Genomic DNA, 22,415 nt, shown 5'->3' with positions numbered 1-22,415 from the left:
TCTTCACCAGTAAAATATGAGCATTCATTGACTGCCTTTGACTCTGTCTTCGTGCATCTCTGCTGATAAACGTTTCTGTTTAAAGTCCTGGTCTGTAGTCTGGGACCTTCATACTAACAGCACAGGATTGTGTCCAGGGGAGGTTACTTTGATGCTGGTAACACAGTGGTTTGAATTCACCCCTGTAGGTGCACTCCCATTGTCTCTCAAGACAGATGGATGCCAACAGTCCACAAACAAAGGAACAATTCAGCTCCTGTTTATTTTGGGGTGGGGGATCTTCCTCCAGCTTGTGTGTCAAGCAGTCCTCACAGGGTGATGGTAGTCGTAAACTACTTGCTTACCAGTACATTTTGGAGCATCTGTTGACCAGTGTTGCAGATGAGCGTGGAAGAAAGGTGTGCATTATTTCTGCACAAAGGGTAGATGAGTGGTCATCCTTCCATATATACAAAGCTTGTTTTCTGAGCTCTTTCTGAAGAAGGGCTGGGAAAGCAGTGTGCTGTGATAAACAGCTGACATAACAGAAGTGGCAATAATCCTCCATTAAATATCTTTCAGCTGATGGGGCTCACCGGATAATTGACTTTCCAGCAGGAATTACTGGCTCAAACTAAATCAGCAGGCATTAGGGCAGCCTGCTGCTGTTTCGAAAGGGAGAATGTAGCTTTGCCTGACTCTGACAGGGACTATTCATCTTGGTAATTCAGTGTATGTGTCACTACCAGATGACACTAAGACTGTAGACACTAAAGTGGCTCTAATTAAAAACTGTTTTTGTTTGGAATTCCCTTCGTGAATTCAGTAGCTTTTTATCTGATTTAAGATCCTATGTGCTCACCACCAGATGGTGGGTGGGTGATCTGAACCAGCCGGTGGTGTTTGACCTCCCCCGGTTCGCTTTTTGTCTGTTGCCCAGGCTACCTTTTACACTGTGGTGTTTGCAGTTCAGATGGCAGCAGAATTTGTCCTTCCGTTCCCACAACCATTAGAAGCAAATGCTGCTTGGCCACTTCTTCCTGCTCTGGCAACTCCTTGGGATGATGAGTTTCTCATTGAAACGTGTCTGCAGTGGGAGCAGATCCTAGTGGGAGGGCAATTGCACCTCAGTCCCATGAAGTTAAAGGTTCTCATAATCACAAAGTGGGTACATGTTAAACGGTGTTCAGGGGTTTGCTTGAACGTAAGATGTTAAATATAGGGCTGAAGCAAGGTGCACATGCCGTGTCTTGTGGTTCTATTACAGGGGGGGGCCGTGTAACTCATATAAGCTAGCAGGCCATGTAAAGGGCTTGAAAAGAGTTTGTGCAAATTGAAAAAAACAGTTGCTTTTCATATGCACTGTTCCAGAACAGAGTCAGAAATCGCCCTTCCTTGAGCAGGGGGAGGTCTTCTCTGAATTCAGCTCTTAGTTCTTACTGATGTTGACCCACAGAAGGTGGCTGTAGCAGTTAGGATTTCCTGTTTCTTGACCTAAATGCTTCCTCTGTTGTAAATAACCCATTAGCGTTCTACCTTTTAATCACTGCCTCTTTGTTCATTTTCTTCTTTAGAATGGTAGCCTGAGCTGGAACGAAGAAGCTGATGGCAGCAGAGGAAGAGAGGTATCTCGAGACTTTGCCAAGGTCAGTACAATGACTTGAGTTTGAGTGTACATTTGAGCCTAGTGGGAAAACAACATTTGAGTTGCATTCTTTAGGGTGTCTCTGATGCTGCGTCGAGCCTGCTTTCACTCACACAAGACTTTATCCTCTCCTCCCCACTGTAGCTCCCCATGCACCCCAAAATCTGTTTGGAGCAGAATTTGAGGGGGCACTGGTGGGGTGGGCTTCAGGGGAGGATAAGAGGAAGGGGTAGTCCTGTTACACAAACAGCAGTGCTCAATGCAGCCCATTGCAGTGAAGAATGTGTTAATCCCTGGTATGGTTCTGCAGCTGGAAGAGAATCCAACAAACTAGATTTCAAGGTCCAAAGATACAGCCCAAATTCACCATATGTCTGGGTTGCCTTGTTTTTCCTTCCAAACCCAACCCATCATGAATTATAATCTACTTGCTTTATTCCCCAGTTGTATGAACTGGATGGTGATCCTGAACGGAAGAAGTTCTTGGATGACCTCTTCATTTTTATGCAGAAGAGGGGTGAGTAGAACTCTTACGCTGAGTTTTGTTTCGATAACCTGAAAAAGTCACAGAGAGGAATACACCTGCTAGTGTCCTATGTTAGAATTGGACTCCTTCTAATGAAGCTGCTGCTTGGATTGGCTTCAGAGATTTTGTTTCTTGGTGGGTGGGGAGGAGAGGAAACAGTACCTGCTGCTTCGAAGGTGGAGAGTTATGAAAGAGAATCCCATGAAACAGACAGCTTAGTTGAAGTTGAAGTAAAAGAGATACTGTCGTTTCCCCCCCTTCCAGACTTGGTTTGAAACAAGGATAGACTCATTATTATTGAGACCTGTTGCGAGGCGGTTGCAGTGTAAACATTGACAGCGGGAATGGAAAGAGGATAGGAAGAAAGGAAACAGCAGGAATGACAGCATTTGCGCATACATGGGTTTCCATTTCCCCTACGCCAACCCAAGTAGAAGCAAGAGGTCTGTTAGGGAAATGTGCCTCACTCTGCAACCACAAGTTTCTTGTCCTCATGGTATGTTGAAGTATTTAAATAGCAAATGTCCTTAATGGAGCAAAGAAAAGAAGCTGTGTGTGTGTGTGTGTGTGTGTGTGTGAGAGAGAGAGAGAGAGAGAGAGAGAGAGAGCGCGCGCTGGGGGGGGCGGGTAGAGAGAGAGAGGCTTCTAAACAATCTCAGCAGCTAAGGCAACCCATAAAAAACAGGTTTTTCTGTTACTGTCAAATAAATACAACAAATCTCCTCCCTGCTTAGTGCCACTAAATTTGGAAGCAAAAACATAACCTCTGTTGTCTGTAGTGTGTTTTGCTTGCGTCAGTCACAAAATTCAGGGTTGCTGTGAGGCCCCTTTAGCTCTAGATAGATTTCTGAAGTTGAACAAGCTGCTCATCCTTTCCTAGGTGGCACCACTATTGTAAGGTTGAATCAGCACAGGCTGGTAAGTTGAGGATTGATCTTGGAGGCCCAGTGTGAAAGACAAACAGCAGATTTCACATGAGCTCCTGAAAAAAGAGTTGAGGATGAAAAGCCCTGGCCCTGGATACCATCCCCTGACAGGCTATTTGTGTCCAGTGCCCTGCTGCATCAGGCCTAATGCAGATCAAATGTGTGGGCCTCCTCTGAGCACAGCAGGTTGCCACAAAGCAGCTGCACCTGCAAGTGATAAAATGCCTCTTCAGTGGCAGTAATGACGAGAGAGGAGAGGAAGGCTTTAACACACTGGGGAGGGGGGAGATTGCCCCCTCTGTGACACTAAAATAGAGAAATGAGAAAAAATGGAGCTGGTTCATCAACCCTTAGCCCATGCCTTCAAATTATAGGACTCTGTTTTGGATTCATGAAGACCTCGTCCCTTTCTTGGGCTGTCCTGAAGATGAAAGGTTGCCTTTGAGAATTGCATTTCTGCAAAAGCACTCTCATCTGTTTTAGGGCCAGCAGACTTCCTGAGAGCTATTCAGGTGTTATGGCTAAGGTTTGGTTAAGCAACCGACATCCTTGTCCCTTGTGCATAAAGTTACATGAGTTTAAAAATGGATTAAAACAACAAATTTCAGAGGAGTGGAGCTACTGCTACCTGGTGCACCCACCCGCAGGCACAGGCTGCATCCCAGAAAAGAGGAAGGGATTTGCTATACAAGCTTAATGAGAGTTATCATGGTGGATTCCTTTTCATTGGTGTCTGGATTGATCCTGCAATGACTGAGTGAGAGGAAACAAGAAGGAGATCAAAGTAATAGGGCTCTGTCTGGAAAGACTGAATCATTCAAATTGGATGGTTCAGTCTGTAGAGCAGGCGTAGGCAAACTCGGCCCTCCATATGATTTTGGACTACAACTCCCATCATCCCTAGCCAGCAGGGCCAGTGGTCAGGGATGATGGGAATTGTAGTCTTAAAAAACATCTGGAGGGCCGAGTTTGCCTACGCCTGCTGTAGAGCATGAGACTCTTCATCTCAGAGTCATGGGTTCAAGCCCCATGTTGGGCTAAATATTCCTGCATTGCAGGGGGTTGGACTAGATGATGCTCGTGGTCCCCTCTGTTTTTATATTGTAGAGTTAGAAGCGACCCCAAGGGTCATCAAGTCCAAGCCCCTGCAATACAGGAGTTGCAACTAAAACATCCAAGACAGTTGGCCATCCAACCTCTGCTTAAAACCTCCAAGGAAGGAGAGTTCACAGTCTCCCAAGGGGGACCGTTTCACTATTGAACAGTTCTTGATTGTCAGAGAGTTCTTCCTGGTGTTTAGTAGGAACCTCCTTTCTTGTAACTTGAAGCCATTGGTTTGAGTCCTACCCTCTGGGGCAGGAGTAAACATGCTTGCTCCATCTTCCATGTGACAGCCCTTCTGATAGTGCCCAATGCTGTCATACACTTCCCCTTGTCAGAGAGCTGTTGCCAGAGAATCTTTGTTTCTCAAAGCACACAATAAATGCAGAAAGGGACAATGCCATAAAAGTAATTTGTTAAGGAGAGAGAAAAGGCCAGAGTTTGTTAGACCCTCCACGAAAATTGTGTAGGCAGCCTCCCCCTTCCTAGTATTGTCTTCCCTACAACATTCTATGTCAAGTAGGGATTTTTAGGGGGGGGCATGGGGGGAGAGAGTTTCTGCTTACAAACCTCCTGGATGATTTGGTGGCTGTTGTGTTAGAGAACTGACATGTGATGATCATGACTTTGGGAGCTCACTTACTATACTCATGCGCCCCAACAGCTGTTTTCCTCTGCTTATCGAGGCTGCCTGTGACGGAACTTGAGCTCTAGTTCAAAGTTTAAACAAGGTAATTCATTATACGATTATAAGAGCCTGGCTTCTGGATCAGACCCATCTAGTCCAGCATCCTGTTCTTACAGTGGCCAACTAGATGCCTCTATGGGAAGCCCAGAAGCAGGACTTAGGTGCTCCAGGCCTCTCCCCACTTGTAAGTCCCATCAGCTGGAGGTAGAACAATAGTCATCATGGCTAGTAGCTAGTCACCTTGATCGAGTATTTATTTGTGAAAGATATTTCCATCCTGTCTTTCCACATCTGAGGAAATGCTCTGAGTGGCTCATGTTGTAATCATATAGTAAAAACAGGAAGACAATAAAACAAATAATTAAAGTAAGACAAGCACCATAAAAATAGTCTAAGCAACAGGGACCAATGCCTCAAATTACAGCAGGCAAGCTGTCAGTTTGCTTAAACTTCTTCAGTAGGCTCTGAGGGGAAATGTGAGCAAGCATCTCTAGTGGCAGATAGTTCCACATCCTATGAAATTAGCCATAGTTCAAGCTATAAAATTTGTGCTCATTTATTATTTATTATTATTTATTAAATTTGTATACCGTCTGTCTGAAGACCATGGGGTGGTTCACAACATAAAAATACAAAATGCATAATGAAACAAGAGCAAGAACAAACAAAGTAACACCCCCCCCCCAAAAAAGACACTTTTTAAAAGCCATAGAATGTTTAATCAGCCAAAGGCTTGGTTATAGAAAAACATTTTTGCCTGGGTCCTAAAGATATGTAATGAAAGTGCCAGGTGAGCCTCCCTGGCCGGAGCATTCCGCAAATGGGGAGCCACCACAGAAGAGGCCTGTTCCTGTGTCGCCACCCTCTGGACCTCTTGTGGAGGAGACACATGAAGAAGGGCCTGACAGCGTTAGCTTTCCCCTTCCATTCTTCTGCTAGCTCAGCATCTTATTCTCACAGTGTCCAACAGATCCATTATATCAAAAGACCATTGTCTGGATTTCTTTAGAAATCTTCTGGAAAAGGTAGGTTGTTTTCCAGGCGAATAAACTATGCTACATAGGGAATATCGGTGTGCGTCAATTCTCAAGAAGGCAAGGATGCTGGATTGCAAATGGTGGTGTAGCCAGGAAAACCGTTTTGTTCATTTAAGTTCCTCCTTTGTAAAGATCTCATAAAAAGCTTCTGATTGTGCCATTCTGCTGCTGCTCAAGGTTTCCTACGTGACCTTTGTTTTCCCAGATGGCTTGTCCGTTCTGAGTTTGATGTATATATACATAGAAGAGGCTTTGTAAGCCCAAGCGTGTGGTTTTAATGTTTTCCTGCTGTTGTATGGCCTTATCTGCATGTTTTCAGATGTGGAAAAGCTTGCAGCAAATACTGATATTGATGAAAGCGTTTGGCAGGGGGTTCTTTTATCTCCAGGCAGCAGTGGCACTTATCAAGCCTATCTAGGGAATACCCTTAATACCTCCTTTCCCCCCCTTTTCTTTCCTGCAGCTTCACCACTAAGTTTTTGCTACCTGGAGGATATCCTAGAGTCTGAATATTGCCTATATTTCTCCTTCAGTAGCAGGCCAAATCAAGTGAGCTAACAGGAGCATGTTTACCCTAATTCCACTATACAAATTCCTTACAATGGTGTTGTGGACTTTCTGTTGCGGGTCCTGGAGGAGATTAGTGATGAGCAAAGAAATAAGGAAATTGTGCTTTGTTGCTTTGAACTAAAACTAGTGAAAAATTCCCATGCCTTTTCAAACCCCTGAGCTCCGAATTATTGTGACACTAAAATTCAGTTATTTGCTGCTGTGGGCAATTGGTCCATATCATGAACTTGGAGTATTTGTATTTCTATGGAAAAGACAGAAGAAGGATACTGATAAATCTTTTACCATACACACTGTTATTGGCTACTTTTTCCATCTCTGAGCTTGGAAGATGCTATTCCTTTAGGCTTTTGTCTGTGGAACCTTATGTGGCACTGCCTTGAGGAATTTGGAAAGGAAGTCATGGCTTCAGAGAGAGTTAAGCCATTCACTGATTCCAACTTTCAGATACTTTAATTACTAAGTAAGAACGAAGGAACATACAGAATGGAGTGCTGTAAAACAGCCTGCTCCTTCTTTGTTAGAATTTCCCTCAGAAGGAGCCTTTTATAACTATACAGAAGTGCCAGTCTCTTTCCAAGTGTGAATTAGGTGTGAGCAGGGAGGACTTTTGGAGAGGGTATCAATGGTTCATACCAGCAAGATCTCCCACCTTTCTCTGGACCTCACAGGACTGTGCATTTTGTTGTTGACGTTGTTGACTGCCAGTCTTCCAAATTTGTGGGCCCTTGCTCATCAGAGAAATCTCGGTGCCCTCCTTCACTTCATAGCAGTATACTTCTCACATTAGCATAGCTCCTTATGAGTCATCCACACTTAGCTTTCTTTAAGGTAAGTTTAAGGTAAGTCACATAAAGATACTTCCATCTTTCTGTCTTGCTAGGGCCCTTTCCTCATCCAGCTTAAGAGCCGGTGACTTCTGTTCAGATGCTTTAGTTAATGTGTTTTACTAGTTTAATGCTGGGCACTCAGGCCACACGATGAGGCTGAGTCTCCTGAGTGCTGAAGGAAGAAGCAGGCCTCTTTGCCAACATGCCGGTGGAGGCCTTTGCTTCATATCTGAAGCCAGTGGGCTCAAGCCTGCCCATTTAAGCCTTTAAGACATCAATGGATCTGCTTTTACTTCTTGAAAAACTGTGTTTCTGCTTCAGATATCGCTGGGGGAGTTAGTTCAAGGGTCAGAGGGGTGAGAACCCCACCAGTAGCAGAGCTGTTGAACATCTGGTAAAGATGTTATGAGCGTGAAGTATATTGAACCCAGCTGTGCCAGTAGCCATTGAGCAACTGAACACTAGCGAGGCTTAACGTGAACAAACTCCATGAGAACAGGCCTAGGGAATAGTGTTGGGACACAGTGGGCGCATCGGGGCAGATTAGGCAACTTTGACTGGGTGGGTCGCCTTGACACAAGGACACATGTGCCTGTTAAGTAGCCTTCAGTTTGGCAGCTCATCTAATAAGCAGAAGCAATCTGTCAGTCTTGCGTTATTCAGGGGGTGAAGGGGAAGCGGAGCCCAATGGCATTTCCATGGGTGCAGATAAGAACTGGGCCTCACATCAAATAGAACATGATTAATTGCTCTCCTTCCCAGCTCCCGCTTTGATAAACATATGTGAGGGCCCACAGGTTAGCAGATCAGGTAATGACTATCACATCAGGAGGTGTGAAGATTCACTGTGGAACTAGACAAGGGGCTTGGGGCATGGGATGAGTGATGAGGGCTGCTATGGGATGGCCGGGGGGGGGGAGCAGACAGGCAGAGAGGGCTTCTTTCTCTCCGGACTGTATTTTCCTACCTTTCAAACAAGTCCTAAGGGCAGAGCCTGTAACTTCTTGCTTTGCCACATGCACAGAGATTCTGGCAACAGACGTCAGCTGCGTCTGATGGGAGTGGAAGTCCAGAGCATCTGCAGGGCACCAGGTTGTAGAAGGCCGGTCTGGAACATTTCCGGCCCTTTATTGAAACTTTGAGGTAGCACCTGGAAAAGTATGCAGGATTGGTTGCTCTTTGCCGCCTGTGACATAAAAACACAAGAAGAGCCTGCTGGATCTGGCCAGTGGCCCATCCAGTCCAGGATCTTGTTCTCATAGTGGCCAAAGAGATGCCTCTTCCAGGAAACAAGCAAGCTGAGCCCAAGCACAGGAGCCTTCTCCCCTCCTGTGGTTTCCAGCAACTGGTAAAACCAGATGGTGGCAATTCCTCCAGGGCCTCCAGTCACCTCCCCCAAGCACCATATTTCTTATACTTGTTAAAGCTTTTCAGAACCACATTTGGGCCCAAATGAGGACCCCCAAGATTATTTTAAAAGCCTATCACAAATACAAATTTTAAACAATAACTTGAAATAAACCAGAGTGTTAAAACAAAGATGAGCAGAATTTAATACTTTCAGTATCATTTTTTTTTTAACCATTAAAAGCGGAGGGAGCGGAGACCTAAAAGGGGTTTAGCATAGGGCCAACTTCCCTTGGGAGGGAACTGCAAAATTGGGGTGCTGCCACTGAAAAGCTGTTCCCATCAGCAAGGTATCCTGCGTTGTTGGGGCTTACAACAGATTTGGGAGGTGACAAATCAGAACGGGTTTCCTCACAGGTGCTTCCAGAAAGCCCACAAGCAGGAATTAAAGACCCTAGCCCCCATCCCCATCCTCACTCCCACCACCATAACTGTCTCCCTACTGCATCAACTGGTGTTCAGAGGTACACTAGCTCTGAATATGGAGCTTCTGTCTTAGCTAGGGTAGCCACTGATAGGCCAGTTCGCCTGCAGTTTGCTTAATTCTTTTTAAAATCTATCTGAGACAGTTTTCCCAGCGCAAAAAGAGTATTTAAGCTCTTTACCATGCTTGCTGGGAAGGGCTGCTCAGCACACCTGCTCCAGAAGGCTAAGGATGCTTGTGTGACATCTTTCAAAAGCTCTGATGGCCCTGCGAGATCTCGCAAGAGCATCCCAGCAAAGCTATTTTGCACCAGGAAACCCTGGAGCAAAAATAACTCTTAAGTCCTCTGCCTTGCTTGTGTTAATTTGCTGGATTTCAACTGGCGACATTTACCCTCTGGGTATAGGGTGGTATATAAATTCAGTAAATAGTAGTAATAATAACCATGTCTGGCTGAAATTGTGCAAGTTAAATGTGTGTAAGACTTGATTGTACTATGACATTGACTCCATTTTGGGGAGGCAGAATTGTGGCACAGAGCAGAAGAGTGGAGTTTTGGTAAATTTTCAGGCTCACAGAGAGCAAAGGATCCAGGTCTCCTGGTCGTGATCCTTTTGCATGCCCATTAATACTACCACACTCTCTTCCTAGCCAGTGTTGAGATTCAATAGGAAGGTTTTTTTTATTTTTCTAGCAAAGTGTGTAGGCTGCTGAGCAGTGAGAAGGAAGGGCATAGTGTTATCAGTGTTTCTTTTTTTCTGTCCTGTGGTGATAGGACTATCTGGCCTTTGTTACCATCTCTCTCTAGGACCATTTTGCAGTCTTAACTGTGTTTGTACTTTGTGGATGGATAATTGGAGGTCAGAGGGAGTCATAGAATAGTAGAGTTGGAAGGGGACCCCAAGAGTCACCTAGTCCATCCCCCTGCAATGCAGAAATCTCAACTAAAGTATCCCTGGCAGATGGCTAGAGTCATCTGTCCCAAGACCTGACATGTGTGTTCCCCACCCTGGTGCCTTCCAGCTGTTGCTGGACTACAGTTTCTATCAGCCACATGCATGAAGGCCAGTGGCCAAGGCTGATGGAAATTGTACTCCAGATTATATGAAGGGCACCAGGCTGCCATGCATAGAGCTCATGGCAAAGGTAGGATTTGAATACACGTCTGTCAAGAGGCAGGCCTCGCCCCTCTGCTTAGCAGAGGTGCAGTCAGCATGAAGCCCTCCCAATATTGCTGGCTCACAGTTGCCACCTCCTTCAACCATTAACTGTGCTGGCTGGGTTGGATGGGAGCTATAGGCCCACAGCAACTGCTAGGCAGCACGTTGGCTACCCCATAGCAGCATGTGGTAATTAGCTTGTGTTCTTACGTTCTGCTGTAAATTGGATAGGTGTCAGCTAGCCAGTGGAATCTCCTTTCCTTTAAAATAGAGTCATGGTCTCAAAGCTAAGCTGCCTGGATGGGCAGCTGCCTAGGAACCACAGACATGCCACCTTATTTGGCAGGGGACATCCTGTTGGGTGCACAATATTTGCCACCAGCCTGTTTGCTTGTGACAGCAAATACCTTTCTTAATTTTGCCCTACCTCTGGAGTTGGGCAGCAAGCACCACAGCTCAAGTAGCACCTTTGCCGTCCTGGAGATCTTTCTACCAAGGTCCCAAATATGCCGATTTGGGGCAGGGAGTCATGCATGCATGCAAGTCTGTTGCAGCAACTGAGCTCCGTTTATTTTCTTTAGATTAGATTTGATTTATATACTGCCCTTCATCATAAGATCTCACGGCGGTTCGCACAATAAAATACAGGATAAAAACAAATAAATAAGTGAAACAAAACAGCAAAACAATACAACCACCCTTCACACAGACACGTTTGAAAGGGTGTAGACTATTAATAAGCCAGAGGCTTGGTTGAAGAGGACTGTTTTTGCCTGGTGCCTAAAGGTGTGTAATGAAGGTGCCAGCTGAAGCTCCCTGGGGAGAGCGTTCTACAAACGGGGAGCCACTACAGAAAAGGCCCTTTCTCATGTTGCCCCCCTCCGAATCTCACCTGGAGGAGGCACATAAAGAAGGGGCTCAGATGATGAACGCAGAGCCCGGGACAGTTCATATTTTAAATGGCTGGCACAGAGCCCTGGAGAATTATTCCTCTCTCCAGGCTATAGACATTTTGTCATCTCCAGTTCTGGACTCAGAAAAGCCTCTGTATTCCCCTGCGCCTGAAAGCAGACTCCTTGGGCTGCTGTTTATTATCTGTGCCCAGGGCTCCATCTGATTTTGATTACCCTGTATCAGAGGTGAGGTGGCTTGGGATCATGTAGCAGCAGGGGTGAAGCAGGGAGGGTTCCTCTGTTAGTGAAAAGGGGAAGTGCATGCAGAATGTAAGGACAGAGGAAACAGCCCACTCCCTTTGCTGGCAAGAGGTTGGGCCCTCTGTCTGCATCGCCGCAATCCAAGAGGTCCCTGCGTGCTGTCGGAATAGAGAGAGACACTGGAAAGTACAGTAGAAACGAGCTTGCCATCAAAAGGCAACAAGTCCTGCCCTGTGCCCCCGGTCAGTGACCTTTCCCTCTGGAATTCTCCCCTCTGACCCCCAGATCATTAATCCCTCCACTGCCAGATGACAGTAATCCATCATGGGCCCTGACAAGCCTCGCAGCCGGCCGTGAAAGGATCTGCTCAGCCTCTGTCTCTCTCTTTCTGTCCCATGATGCTCATTTCTCAGCCTTTCCTGTTCAGCACTGGGGGCATCCAATAAAGACTTAACGCCTTTCTCTTCCTATCAGGGGGCTGGGAGGGGAGGCGGCTGAGGGCTGTACGAGGAACCTTTCCACACTTACTGTGTCTTGTTTGCTTCTCTCAGTCTCCATCTGTGAAAGGCTCGAGCATCCAAAACAGCACTGGAATGGAAAATGGAGTCTGCTTTCCCTTTACTGTTAAATCTATTTTTAAAATATGTTTTAAATGGCTTTTGTCCAGCCTTTCAAATAAGCACCAAACTGTGCATTTAAAATTAAGCAGTTCATGTTAAGTAAATGCAGCACGGTATTAAAACCTGGAAAACCAGCACTAAAAGCAGAGGAAATACCAGAATAAAACTGATCAAATAAAATTGTCAAATAAAATTGTCCAACCCCCGCCCCCCCCAAAAAACCTAGGCAAGCAGATGCCGGGCATGTGCTGGAGAAACAGCATCCGGCAGGATTTAATGCCCGCTTATCAGCTGATGAGAGAGAGGTTAAATCCTGCTTTGGCTGTCTGCTGCTTACTTCCCTGTTGGGAACTGGCTGGGGCAGCCAACACATAATTGACCCCACCCCACATCAGCTGATATCTCCCAACACAGCTGATTGACAGGTGGGTGTGGTGTGGGGGAAATCGGCTGGACAGACTGGACTCCCTGGCAGGCCAAGATTGGCCCCTGGGCTGGAGTTCCTCAACCCTGGTGTAGACACATGGCTATAACTCTGTACAGGCAACTTCCTATTTTCCTAACACATATTTGTATAGATGGGTAGCCGTGTTGGTCTGCCATAGTCGAAATAAAAAAATTCCTTCCTGTAGCACCTTAAAGACCAACTAAGTTAGTTCTTGGTATAAGCTTTCGTGTGCATGCACACTTCTTCAGATACATCTGAAGAAGTATCTGAAGAAGTGTGCATGCACACGAAAGCTTATACCAAGAACTAACTTAGTTGGTCTTTAAGGTGCTACAGGAAGGAATTTTTTTATTTCGACATATTTGTATAGTGGATTTCAACTACGCATATAGCCCATGTGGTTTATTTTTTAAAAATTCACTGTATACGAGGAAGTTAATGCACTGTTCACATCTGTTACCCAAGGCCAAACAAATACTGATGCAGTTCTTTAAAAATGAGCAGTGCTATTTGGGCTTTGCTTTCTGCTTTTATTATTATTATTAGATAGAAGTTCTGCACAAAGAAGCAGTGCTAACAAATAACATTTGCATATGTTTACTGGTCCTTATTTATTTAGTCAGAGGGAGCAGCGGCTTCCACAAAGACATTGAATCACAAACATATCCTTGGACCTCCTCTGATTTCAGATGGGTTTTTTAAGGTATTATTGGTGGCTGGCTAATTGGTATTTTGTTTATAGACAGCTTTTCAACCCCAGGGAACACCAAAGCAATTTTTTTAAAACCACATTTGTAACATTAATTCAATCCTTCAATTGAAAAAATGGTATGAAAACAGCAAAACATAGAATTCAGATTTCAAGCATAAGACATTGTGGTGCAGTGTATCAGTATACAGTGGTACCTCAGGTTAAGTAATTAATTCGTTCTGGGGGTCTGTTCTTAACCTGAAACTGTTTTTAACCTAAAGCACCACTTTAGCTAATGGGGCCTCCCGCTGCCACTGCACGATTTCTGTTCTCATCCTGAAGCAAAGTTCTTAACCCAAGGTAATATTTCTGGATTAGCAGAGTCTGTAACCTGAAGCGTATGTAACCTGAAGCGTCTGTAACCCGAGGTACCACTGTATTCCCAGTGTATCAGCCCCAAGTTTGTTTGTTTGTTTGTTTTTACATCTGTTCTTAAACGAAGACAAGTTCTCAAAGCAGAGAGCTCTGGGGGAAATGTATAATTTGACCAGGGAGAATGATACAAATAAAACTAAACTGCATCATATGGAGGTTAAAAGCCTACCTAAAAAGAAAAGTCTTGGTATTACATATTTCTGTTATTACTGATAGCTCTTGGCAGGCTGCACTTTTGCTTAGTGGCTCTCAAAAAACACAACTCCATCCACGTGGGCAGCCGCAGAAAATGCTCTAGGCCAGAGGTGGGGAATCTGTTGTTAGACTACACCTCCCACCATCCCTGACCATTGGGCCATGCTGCCTGAGGCTGGTAGGAGCTGTAGTCCAATAACAAACATCTGGAGCGGCACAGATTCTTCACCCCAGCTCTTTCTTCCTTGATCAAACCCCACCTGCAGGCCTGGGTCCAGTTCTGGGCACCGATAGATTCAAGTTACAAGGAAGGAGATTCAAACTAAACATCAGGAATAATTTTCTGATGGTAAGAGCTGTTTGACAGTGGAACGGACTGCCTCGGATGGTGGTGTTTTTTCCTTTACTGGAGGTTTTTAAGCAGAGATTCAATAGCCATCTATTATGGATCTTTAGTTGAAATTTGTGCATTGAAGGGGGTTGGATTGGACTAATGACCCTCGGGGTCCCTTCCGCCTCTACAGTTCTGTGATTCTATTAATGACTAACCTAGCCTACCTCACAGAATTGCTGTGAAGCTAAGGCTGCACTTCACCTTGGAGTAAATCTGAGTACATTCAGACTTATTTTTAATAGATATGCATAGGATTGTGCTGTAAAACCTAAGCCACTTTTTGAGAAGGGCGAGAGAGTCAGGCACAGGAAGTAAACAGGGCTAGATTTCATTTTATGAATGTGGACTATGCTGCTCTTTGTGCTAGGGACACACAGCACCACAGAATATACAGAGCATCATACAGAGGGATTTAAGCAGATTAATTTTACTAGCTTGTATGTTTGGTATTAAGTACTTGTTTTATTGCACCCAGTCCTGAGATGATGCGATGCAGGGTGGGATATAAATATTTTAAATATAATATATGACTACACTTTCTATTGGGTTTTGAACTTTCAAAGCCATTAGTGTATCGTATCGGGAAACTGGGTAATTCTGGAAAGCTTTTTGGAAGGGTAAACAGAGCAACATAAATGCCCCCTTGATTGGAGCACCTACTTGAAATATGCCACTTTAGTTGCAGAACTATATTCTTTGGGCATAGGCATTTAGAGCAAAGAAAGTTGAGAATGATGTTAACCTATTTGAGTCTAATGATCTTAAGATTAAAGAATCAAGGAGCTTGCAGATTTGTAGATTTTTTAGAAAGAGTACAGGAAACAGATAGGGCTGGTTTATTCTACCCCCCCCCCCAAAGAAATAAAAGTTAGGTCCCTTCTGAATGGATTGTGTGTGTGCACACGCACACACATGCACGCGCGCTAGAGTCTTTAATTTTAGCTCTCCATGTAATGAAAGGGTTTCTTCCCCTCAGAGGGTATAGACCAGTGGTTCTCCAAGTGGGCAGTAACAGTCCCTGGGGAGTGTTGGGGTTACCTAGGGTGGGTGGTAAGAGGCAAGGGGTGGCAGGAGAGTGCTGGAGGTATGAATGACTATCAAACTTTGAAAAGCTGGTCTCAGTGGATCAGTTTTGTTGAATGAATTAAACTAAATAGCTTGAATTGGATTTAAATAAAGTTGCAATTAATCATTACTGTTTTGAATTGGGGATGAGTTTATGGGAACCAAGTGGGTAGTGTCCCAAAAACATTTGGGAACCCCTCATATAGACTGATGGTAGGATGTCTGCCATTGTCTTTTAAGTTGGTCACTTGTTCATTCTATGGCCCTTTGCAAGTGTGAGAGAGGCTATGTCCTCAACATCTTGTTTCATCAATGTGAATTTGACTTGCCCACTCCTTGGAAGAAGCAACACTCTGAAGTTGTAAAACAGCCTAACTACCCTCTGAAGACGGTTTGGAAATTTCAGCTAGTACAGATGGCAGACAGCTTGTTCACTGGGGCAAGACAGTTTGAGCATATTGCACCGATCCTGGTCCAAGTGCACTGGCTGCCAATTAGCTTTTGGGCTCAATTCAAAGTGCTGGTGTAGACCTATAAAGCATTAAACACCTCAGGACCCCAATACCTCAATGACTGCCTCTCCCCATATGAACCTGCCCAGACCCCGAGATCATCCTCTGAGGCCCTTCTTTGTGTGACTCCTCCACGAGAGGTCCAGAGGGTGCCAACACGAGAACAGGCCTTTTCTTCAGTGGCTCCTCGTTTGTGGAATGCTATCCCCAAGGAGGATTGGCTGATGCCTTCATTATACACATTTGGGCACCAGGCAAAACCATTTCTCTTCAACCAGGCCTTTGGCTGATTGAATGTGTTGTGGGAGTGGGGATTATTGGTTTTTGTTCTTATTTTTATTACGTATTTTGTGTTTCATAAATTGCTGTTTTATGTTGTGAACTGCCCTGAGATGAAGAGTGATATTCAAATATAATAAATCTAAATCTACATCTAAATCTAATAATGTAGTAATATATATATAATAAATAATAATGCCCCACTCAGTGTTTGTACGCTGTGCGTTTGGTGTTGGGTCCAGGTTTGGAAGCGCCTCATAGGCAAGATGCCTTCAGATCCGCAGTCTGAGGGCAGCATGCAAACATATTCTAAAAATGCAACTGTAATAATGCGAATAAGCCAACAACATAGCCCACATTCAACTTCCCATTCATTCAGAAAGTCACAACAGTTTAAAACTGTAGAGCACCATCTCTGAAATCATATCGGTGCAGGCAAACTCGGGTTTCCACTTCTGGCATCCCGCTGTAAGTGCTGCTGTCTTGAGCATTTGAGAGTATGTTCTGCACGTGGCATCCAATGTATATTGCAGGGACCCAGGACTTGCCAAGCTGTCTTCCTGCAGCCACCTTACATCTATCCATTGGTTACATGGACCAGCCTTCAATGCTGCCCCTCATTTCCCTTGGAAAATTTGTTAGTTACCTCCCCTTTCACTCTCTGCCTTCCCCATCTGGTCACTGGATCAAGCATGCTTAGGGATAAGTTAATACCATACGCTAAATTGGATTGGGGAAGAGTGGGTGGGTAATTAGTCCCACAGGAGGCCCCAGGGGAGTGTAAAAGTGCATTTACTGGATATGCAAAGCATGCATTCTGGGCTTAATCTTTATTAATGTTTTCACGCACCCAGCTCTCTCCTGCCTTTCTCACAGAGAATTTACCAGGGCAGAAGAATGACACCCATCAGTGAAAGGAAACACTTGCACACACAAATGTGCATATCAGTTTTATTTCTGCTTTTGTGAAAGCAAGAGGATGGGTAGTTGGCCTTGTTCTTTATTTGCAGTTTTAGCTGGTGGCTCCGCAAAGCTCTGCAGTGCCTTTTGAATCATGTCATGTCTTGCACGGAGCCACTAGCACAGATGTTATAAAACTGATGCCATAAAACTGGTTCAACAGAGGATTGGGAGGTCTGTCGGATACTTGTAAAACCATTTCATACAGAGGCTGGATTCCTCTTTGTTCTCACAACTGATTCCCCTATTTATGTATTATTTATTTCATAAAATTTATACACTGCTTGATTTTAAAAAATATAAAACAAGAAAATCAAGAAACATACAGCAATACTTTAAAACATACAAAAAGTTAAAATACAAAAGCTTAATCTAAACTTTCCAACCATCTGGGTAGGTTTGTCTACACAAGAATGAGTACAGTGAGGGCACCTGCTTGATATCAGTAGGCAGGAGGTTCCAGAGTGTAGGTGCTGCTATGCTAAATGATCCTAGTCTTACAAATTTGGAACACCTGTGGCACCTGTAATAGTGCCAGTTCTGCTGATTGAAACGGTCAAGTGAGCCTTTATGCTTATGGGGTAAGGCAATCTCTCAGGTAGTCCCACATTGTTAAGGGCTTTATATACTAATAGAAACACCTTGAACCTGACCTGGTAGCAAACTGGCAACCAGTGGAGATCTCTGAGCACAGGCGTTATATGCTGACAAAGCCTGACTTGTGTCAGCAATCATTCTGCAACGTTCTGCACAAACTGAAGCTTCTGCATTTTTGGTACTGGTGTATGTATTGGAAGTAGAACATCTCAACCAAACTATATTTTAGGCCAAACCCATGTATCCTTGTATGTGAGAACTGGCCTGGTGTATCTACCTCTGCCATGAAGTTGTTTGATGCAAGGTGAATTCTCTGTCTCAAGCCAATGTGCAATATGGAGATGATGATACCCTCCTACCCTTTTGCAAAGATCACATTCCAAAAGTGTACATAAAGCTTTGTACAACACTCAGCAGCACTGTACAAATGCTAACTGCTCTCATTGATTCTTATTAGTCTTTCTTCAAGTGTTATGAACCTGTCTGTACAAAAGTGTAACGTTGGGAATATTTCCTCAAGAGTACCACTAAGGCGGTATGTGGCTGAGTACAGGTTGCCGCAGAGGGAGTGGGCTGCTGCCTTCACACTCTGCTTGTTGGGTCCCTAGAGGGTGCTTCTTGGCCGCTGTCAGAAATGAGATGCTGTTTGTCTGATCCAGCAGACCATTTCTTGTAGGGCTGCAGCTTAGTGAGGAAGGTCATGCTGCTTGTTCAGTGGCAACAGGGCTTTAAAATTCTCAGCATCTCCAGGTTAGACGTAGGAAAGTGTCTCATCTGAAGCCCTGGAGAGTCACCATCAGTCAGTATAGGCAGTTCTAAGCTAGATGGGTCACTGGCCTGACTGTAGGACTCAGCTGCCTTTGAGACCCATAAAAGCAGCAAGAAACATCTGGATCTCTTAACTTTTGGAAGGACGGACCACTAGGCTGGAGCAACCATTATTCTGCACCAGTAAGGCTGCTGCAGCCCCCAGAGCATTACATTTTAAGCATATGGGATGGTAGTCAACTATTTTTTTGTCAAAGTAGACCTCTTGGACCTAACTTAGTCCAGTTCATTCATTCCAGTGGGTCTACTTAGTTGCAAATCACCCATGAAAGGTTGAAACACACACACAAGCATACACACCCTGTTAAGTTGTCAGGCTTTTTGACATTAAAAATATGTGGCATTAAAGAATTCCAGAGAATTGGTTAATAGGAACTTTTGTTTATCCTAGGAAGAGCAGCAAAGCAAACTCCTAAGGATTATGAATGTTTTCTGCTGCGGAGTCTGACAACATTTTGCAGGAAATCTGTCCTCTGGGCAGCATCTGTCATCTTTGGTTGGAGATTCTTGCCCTTTCCTGTCAAACTGGCCCTTAATATGTGATCTACCCACTGTGGCATTTCCTATTCTGCCTTGCTTGCCTGTTTTTGTTGTATTCCATTGCCTAGATTTGTTTACAATGTATATGAAAAGAAAAGAAAAGAAAAGAAAAGGAGCAAGCTTAAGTTCAGAAGTGATAAAGTAGTTTTTAAAAACATCCCTGCCAGAAGAGGAATTTCCTTACAGAGGCTTAAAACTCCTGAGGTTGTAAAAACCAAAGTAATCCTTCAAATCAAGGACACTTTTTTTTTTATTCTTAGCCGTTTTTCGCTTGCCTCAAACAATCAAAATGAGAGTTGCATGCTTTAATCAGCTTGATTGATTTAAAGCTTTAGCTTAATTATTGGGAGACTGATTTTATTCAGCAGTGCTTAGGCTGAAAAGCCAACTTAGGGGGTTTTTTGGTTTTTTTTTTAATGTTTTGGCCTGGTGGTATAATAAAGTTGACCTTTTCTTTTAACATTAAGGAACGCTTAGTTTAATAACCTGTACGTGTCTCAGACCCTTATTAATTATCTGGGAGCAACATGGGCTGCTAAGACTTCTGTAAGCAGGTGTCTTGCTTCTGTCGGACAGGTGAGGACAGCTCAGAAATGTTGCCACAGCCTGGCTTAGCATTATTTGAGTGAGCAGCCAGAATACTTGGAACTCGGGAGCTCTCTCATGATTGTCAACCCTCCCACTCATTTTTTTGGCTTGAAGTAAGCCATAGTTTGCTATTTTTTACAAACTGGCAATGGTTTGTTTCACACCAGGATCGGAGGGAGAGAAATCTCTCTGTGGGAGGGAAAGAGGGAGTACCTGAACCCAAGAATCGTTATGCTCATTAAAGACAACACCAAACCATGGATTGCTATTTATGAACTGCCATATAACACAATGGGGTTTGCTAATGTTGCCAAGAAATCTCTTGCTTGCAAACTTTCTGGTTAGGAAGAAGTTTTGATTTAAAGCTTTGGATCTAACTGTGTGCAAGTGTCCTGGCACCTCTTTCTCCAAAAACAAAGGCACCAGAAAAGCAGATGGGGAATTTAGACCAAAGAAGCAATGGCATGGGAGGGGCATTTCTCAACTCCATATTACCCTCCACCCCAAAATAAACACAGTTATGGTGGCAAGAGATAATGATCCACCTTTCTCATGCATCCATTGAGCTCCAGCCTCTACTCCAGGCCCAGTATTGGGCTTCCTTGAGAACCATAGATTGGGAGTTCTGTTTCAGCTATACATTGTGTTCATAATCCATCCAGCAAAAAGGACCTGCTGAAAAGGGCTCTTCTTTCCGTTTGAGGGTTTTGTAGTGTTCCGCTATTCATTAAGTATATATCATTTGAATTCTGCTTCCTTGTGTGTGGTTTTTTAAAACGTGCCAAACCTTACTGTGAATTTGGCCCCCTAGTTTCCAGCATGTCAGCTGAGCTTTGTTCCTTGACAAAGGTGTTGGCCTGTGTTTCCATTTTCACATTTCTGGGAGGGATGCTTGGCTTGTTCTTTCCATCTTCAAAATATTAGGAGACTTAACAAGACCAGATTTGCTGGCTGACAGAAGGAAGTTGTGCTGGAACAGAAAGGAAAGTTAGAGGCAACGGCCCTAAAACATGCAGCCTCCAGTCAGTGTTGAAACCCAGATGTTGCATGCTCACCGGCTGCCCATGACAGGGTGGGAAATAAATGCGTCATTTTGGTTACCAAAGACTTGAGTGGTTAGGAAATAGGTCCGGAACGGCACCATGGCCAGACTTCAAAAGAGTTGTTCAGATAGTTAATACTATTGCACCATAAAACCTCTCTTCTACACTCCTTCCTAATGAAGCAAATCAGAAACAAAACACCACCTTGTTATACACTCGTACCTTGGAAGTTGTATGGAATCTGTTCTGGACTAAGAGCTAAGCTGTTGAACACCAAGGTACGACTGTATTCTCCCCTGAGCTGTGCTATCCAAAAACTTGACACTTATACAGGCACAGTAGGCAGCACAGCGTTCCTTCTGCAACGATTATGCGGTGAAAACTTTGGGATCAATTTTAGGGCCTGAAAAAAGGGGTGTGACTATTATGCGGTGGTGGTGATTATGTAGTGAAATACGGTATTTAATTACATATAAAAATAAGACAAGAAGAGGGCCAGGCGCTTTTCTCTCCCCTCCCCACCCCAGCTCAAAAAACAAAATATTTTGTTTTTGTTTTTGGTTCCATTTCTAAAATGAAAGTGCTTTCAGCTCGCTTGCTCACTCTCCCCCCCCCCTCGAGTCACCATTCCAGGTTGTGAGTGCTGCAGAACTGCCATGCAATTCCCAGTGGTTGCAATTTGACTTCTGCCACGGTCAGGGAAATGGAAGGCAAAACTTAAACCACAATAAATTCAGTTAAATACAGGAAAAGTTGCCCATCTCTGGTGTACTGGTACATGGGAACCCCTAAGGAAGAGCATTAAAATCATGCTCAGAAATGCCGTAGTAATCTTGCGCATGAGCCAAAACTGTTGGGTTTTCACACCTTGGCCTCCTAAACATAATAATGCCAGCTGTTCCTCTTCCCCTAAGCCGGGCCTCTTCTCTGTCCGTTGCCTAGGTGCAGAGCTCTTCTGTATGGTCGGGTGTTTTGGCTTGCCCTAAGGGGAAGCGGGTGCCAGGAGGAGAACTTTAGTGGTGTTACTGCACTTCTTTCACAAATAGGGACCCTTTTCTTGCTGGGTAGGTGGGAATATTCTTATATTTTATAGAATGCACACAGCACCAACAGTGTGAATGGCACTTTGAGTAACAGGCAAAGGACAGGTCACTCATAGGATCATAGAACTGTAGAAGTGAAAGGGACCCAAGGGTCATCATCTGAGGGATAGCTCAGTTGGTAGAGTGTGAGACCCTCAATCCCAGGGTTGTTGGTTTGAGCTCCACTTTGGGCAAAAAGATTCCTTCATTGCAGGGGGTTGGGCTAGATGACCTTTGTGGTCCATTCCAAGTCTACAGTTCTATGATTCTATGATCTAGTCCAACCCACTGCAATGCAGGAAGCACAGCTAAAGAATCCCTGACAAATGACCATCCAACTTCTGTCTAAACACCTCCGTTGCAGGAGAGTCCACCTTCTTCCAAGGCAGTCTGTTCTACTCTAGAACAGCTCTTACCACCAGAAAGTTCTTCCTAGTGTTTAGTCATACTCTTGTTTCTTGTCGTTTAAATACATTGCTTAGGGTCCCCCTCTCTGGAGTGGCAGAAAACAAGCTTGCTCCATCTTCCATGCCCTTGCCTGCCGTTCAGATATTTCAAGATGGCAAGCCTATCACCTCTCAGTCACTGCCCACAGCAACTTACAATCTTAACTTCGGCTCCAGCAGGGCAACAGAAGGAGGAAAAACAGAGAGAGAGAGGAGATGAGAAGAATACACATGCACTTGGGTTT

The 22,415-nt window shown here is 44.4% G+C and overlaps 1 protein-coding gene across 2 annotated transcripts in view; it reads left to right on the top strand.

Annotated features, from left to right (window-relative positions):
* The window catches only part of ARID3B (AT-rich interaction domain 3B), a 56,595-nt gene that overhangs the window by 20,431 nt on the left and 13,749 nt on the right, over positions 1-22,415 (top strand). For both annotated transcript variants that reach the window (XM_081020025.1, XM_081020026.1), the window contains exons 3-4: positions 1,554-1,625; positions 2,069-2,141. In XM_081020025.1, coding sequence (XP_080876151.1) covers positions 1,554-1,625; positions 2,069-2,141 — 145 coding nt within the window. The remainder of the gene's footprint in view (positions 1-1,553; positions 1,626-2,068; positions 2,142-22,415) is intronic.

The sequence above is a fragment of the Podarcis pityusensis genome, assembly GCF_964106645.2.
Source record: "Podarcis pityusensis genome assembly, chromosome: 9".
Classification (NCBI taxonomy): Eukaryota; Metazoa; Chordata; class Lepidosauria; order Squamata; family Lacertidae; genus Podarcis; species Podarcis pityusensis.
The sequence above is the reverse complement of the archived record's forward strand: the minus strand, read 5'-3'. Positions and strand labels throughout refer to the sequence as shown.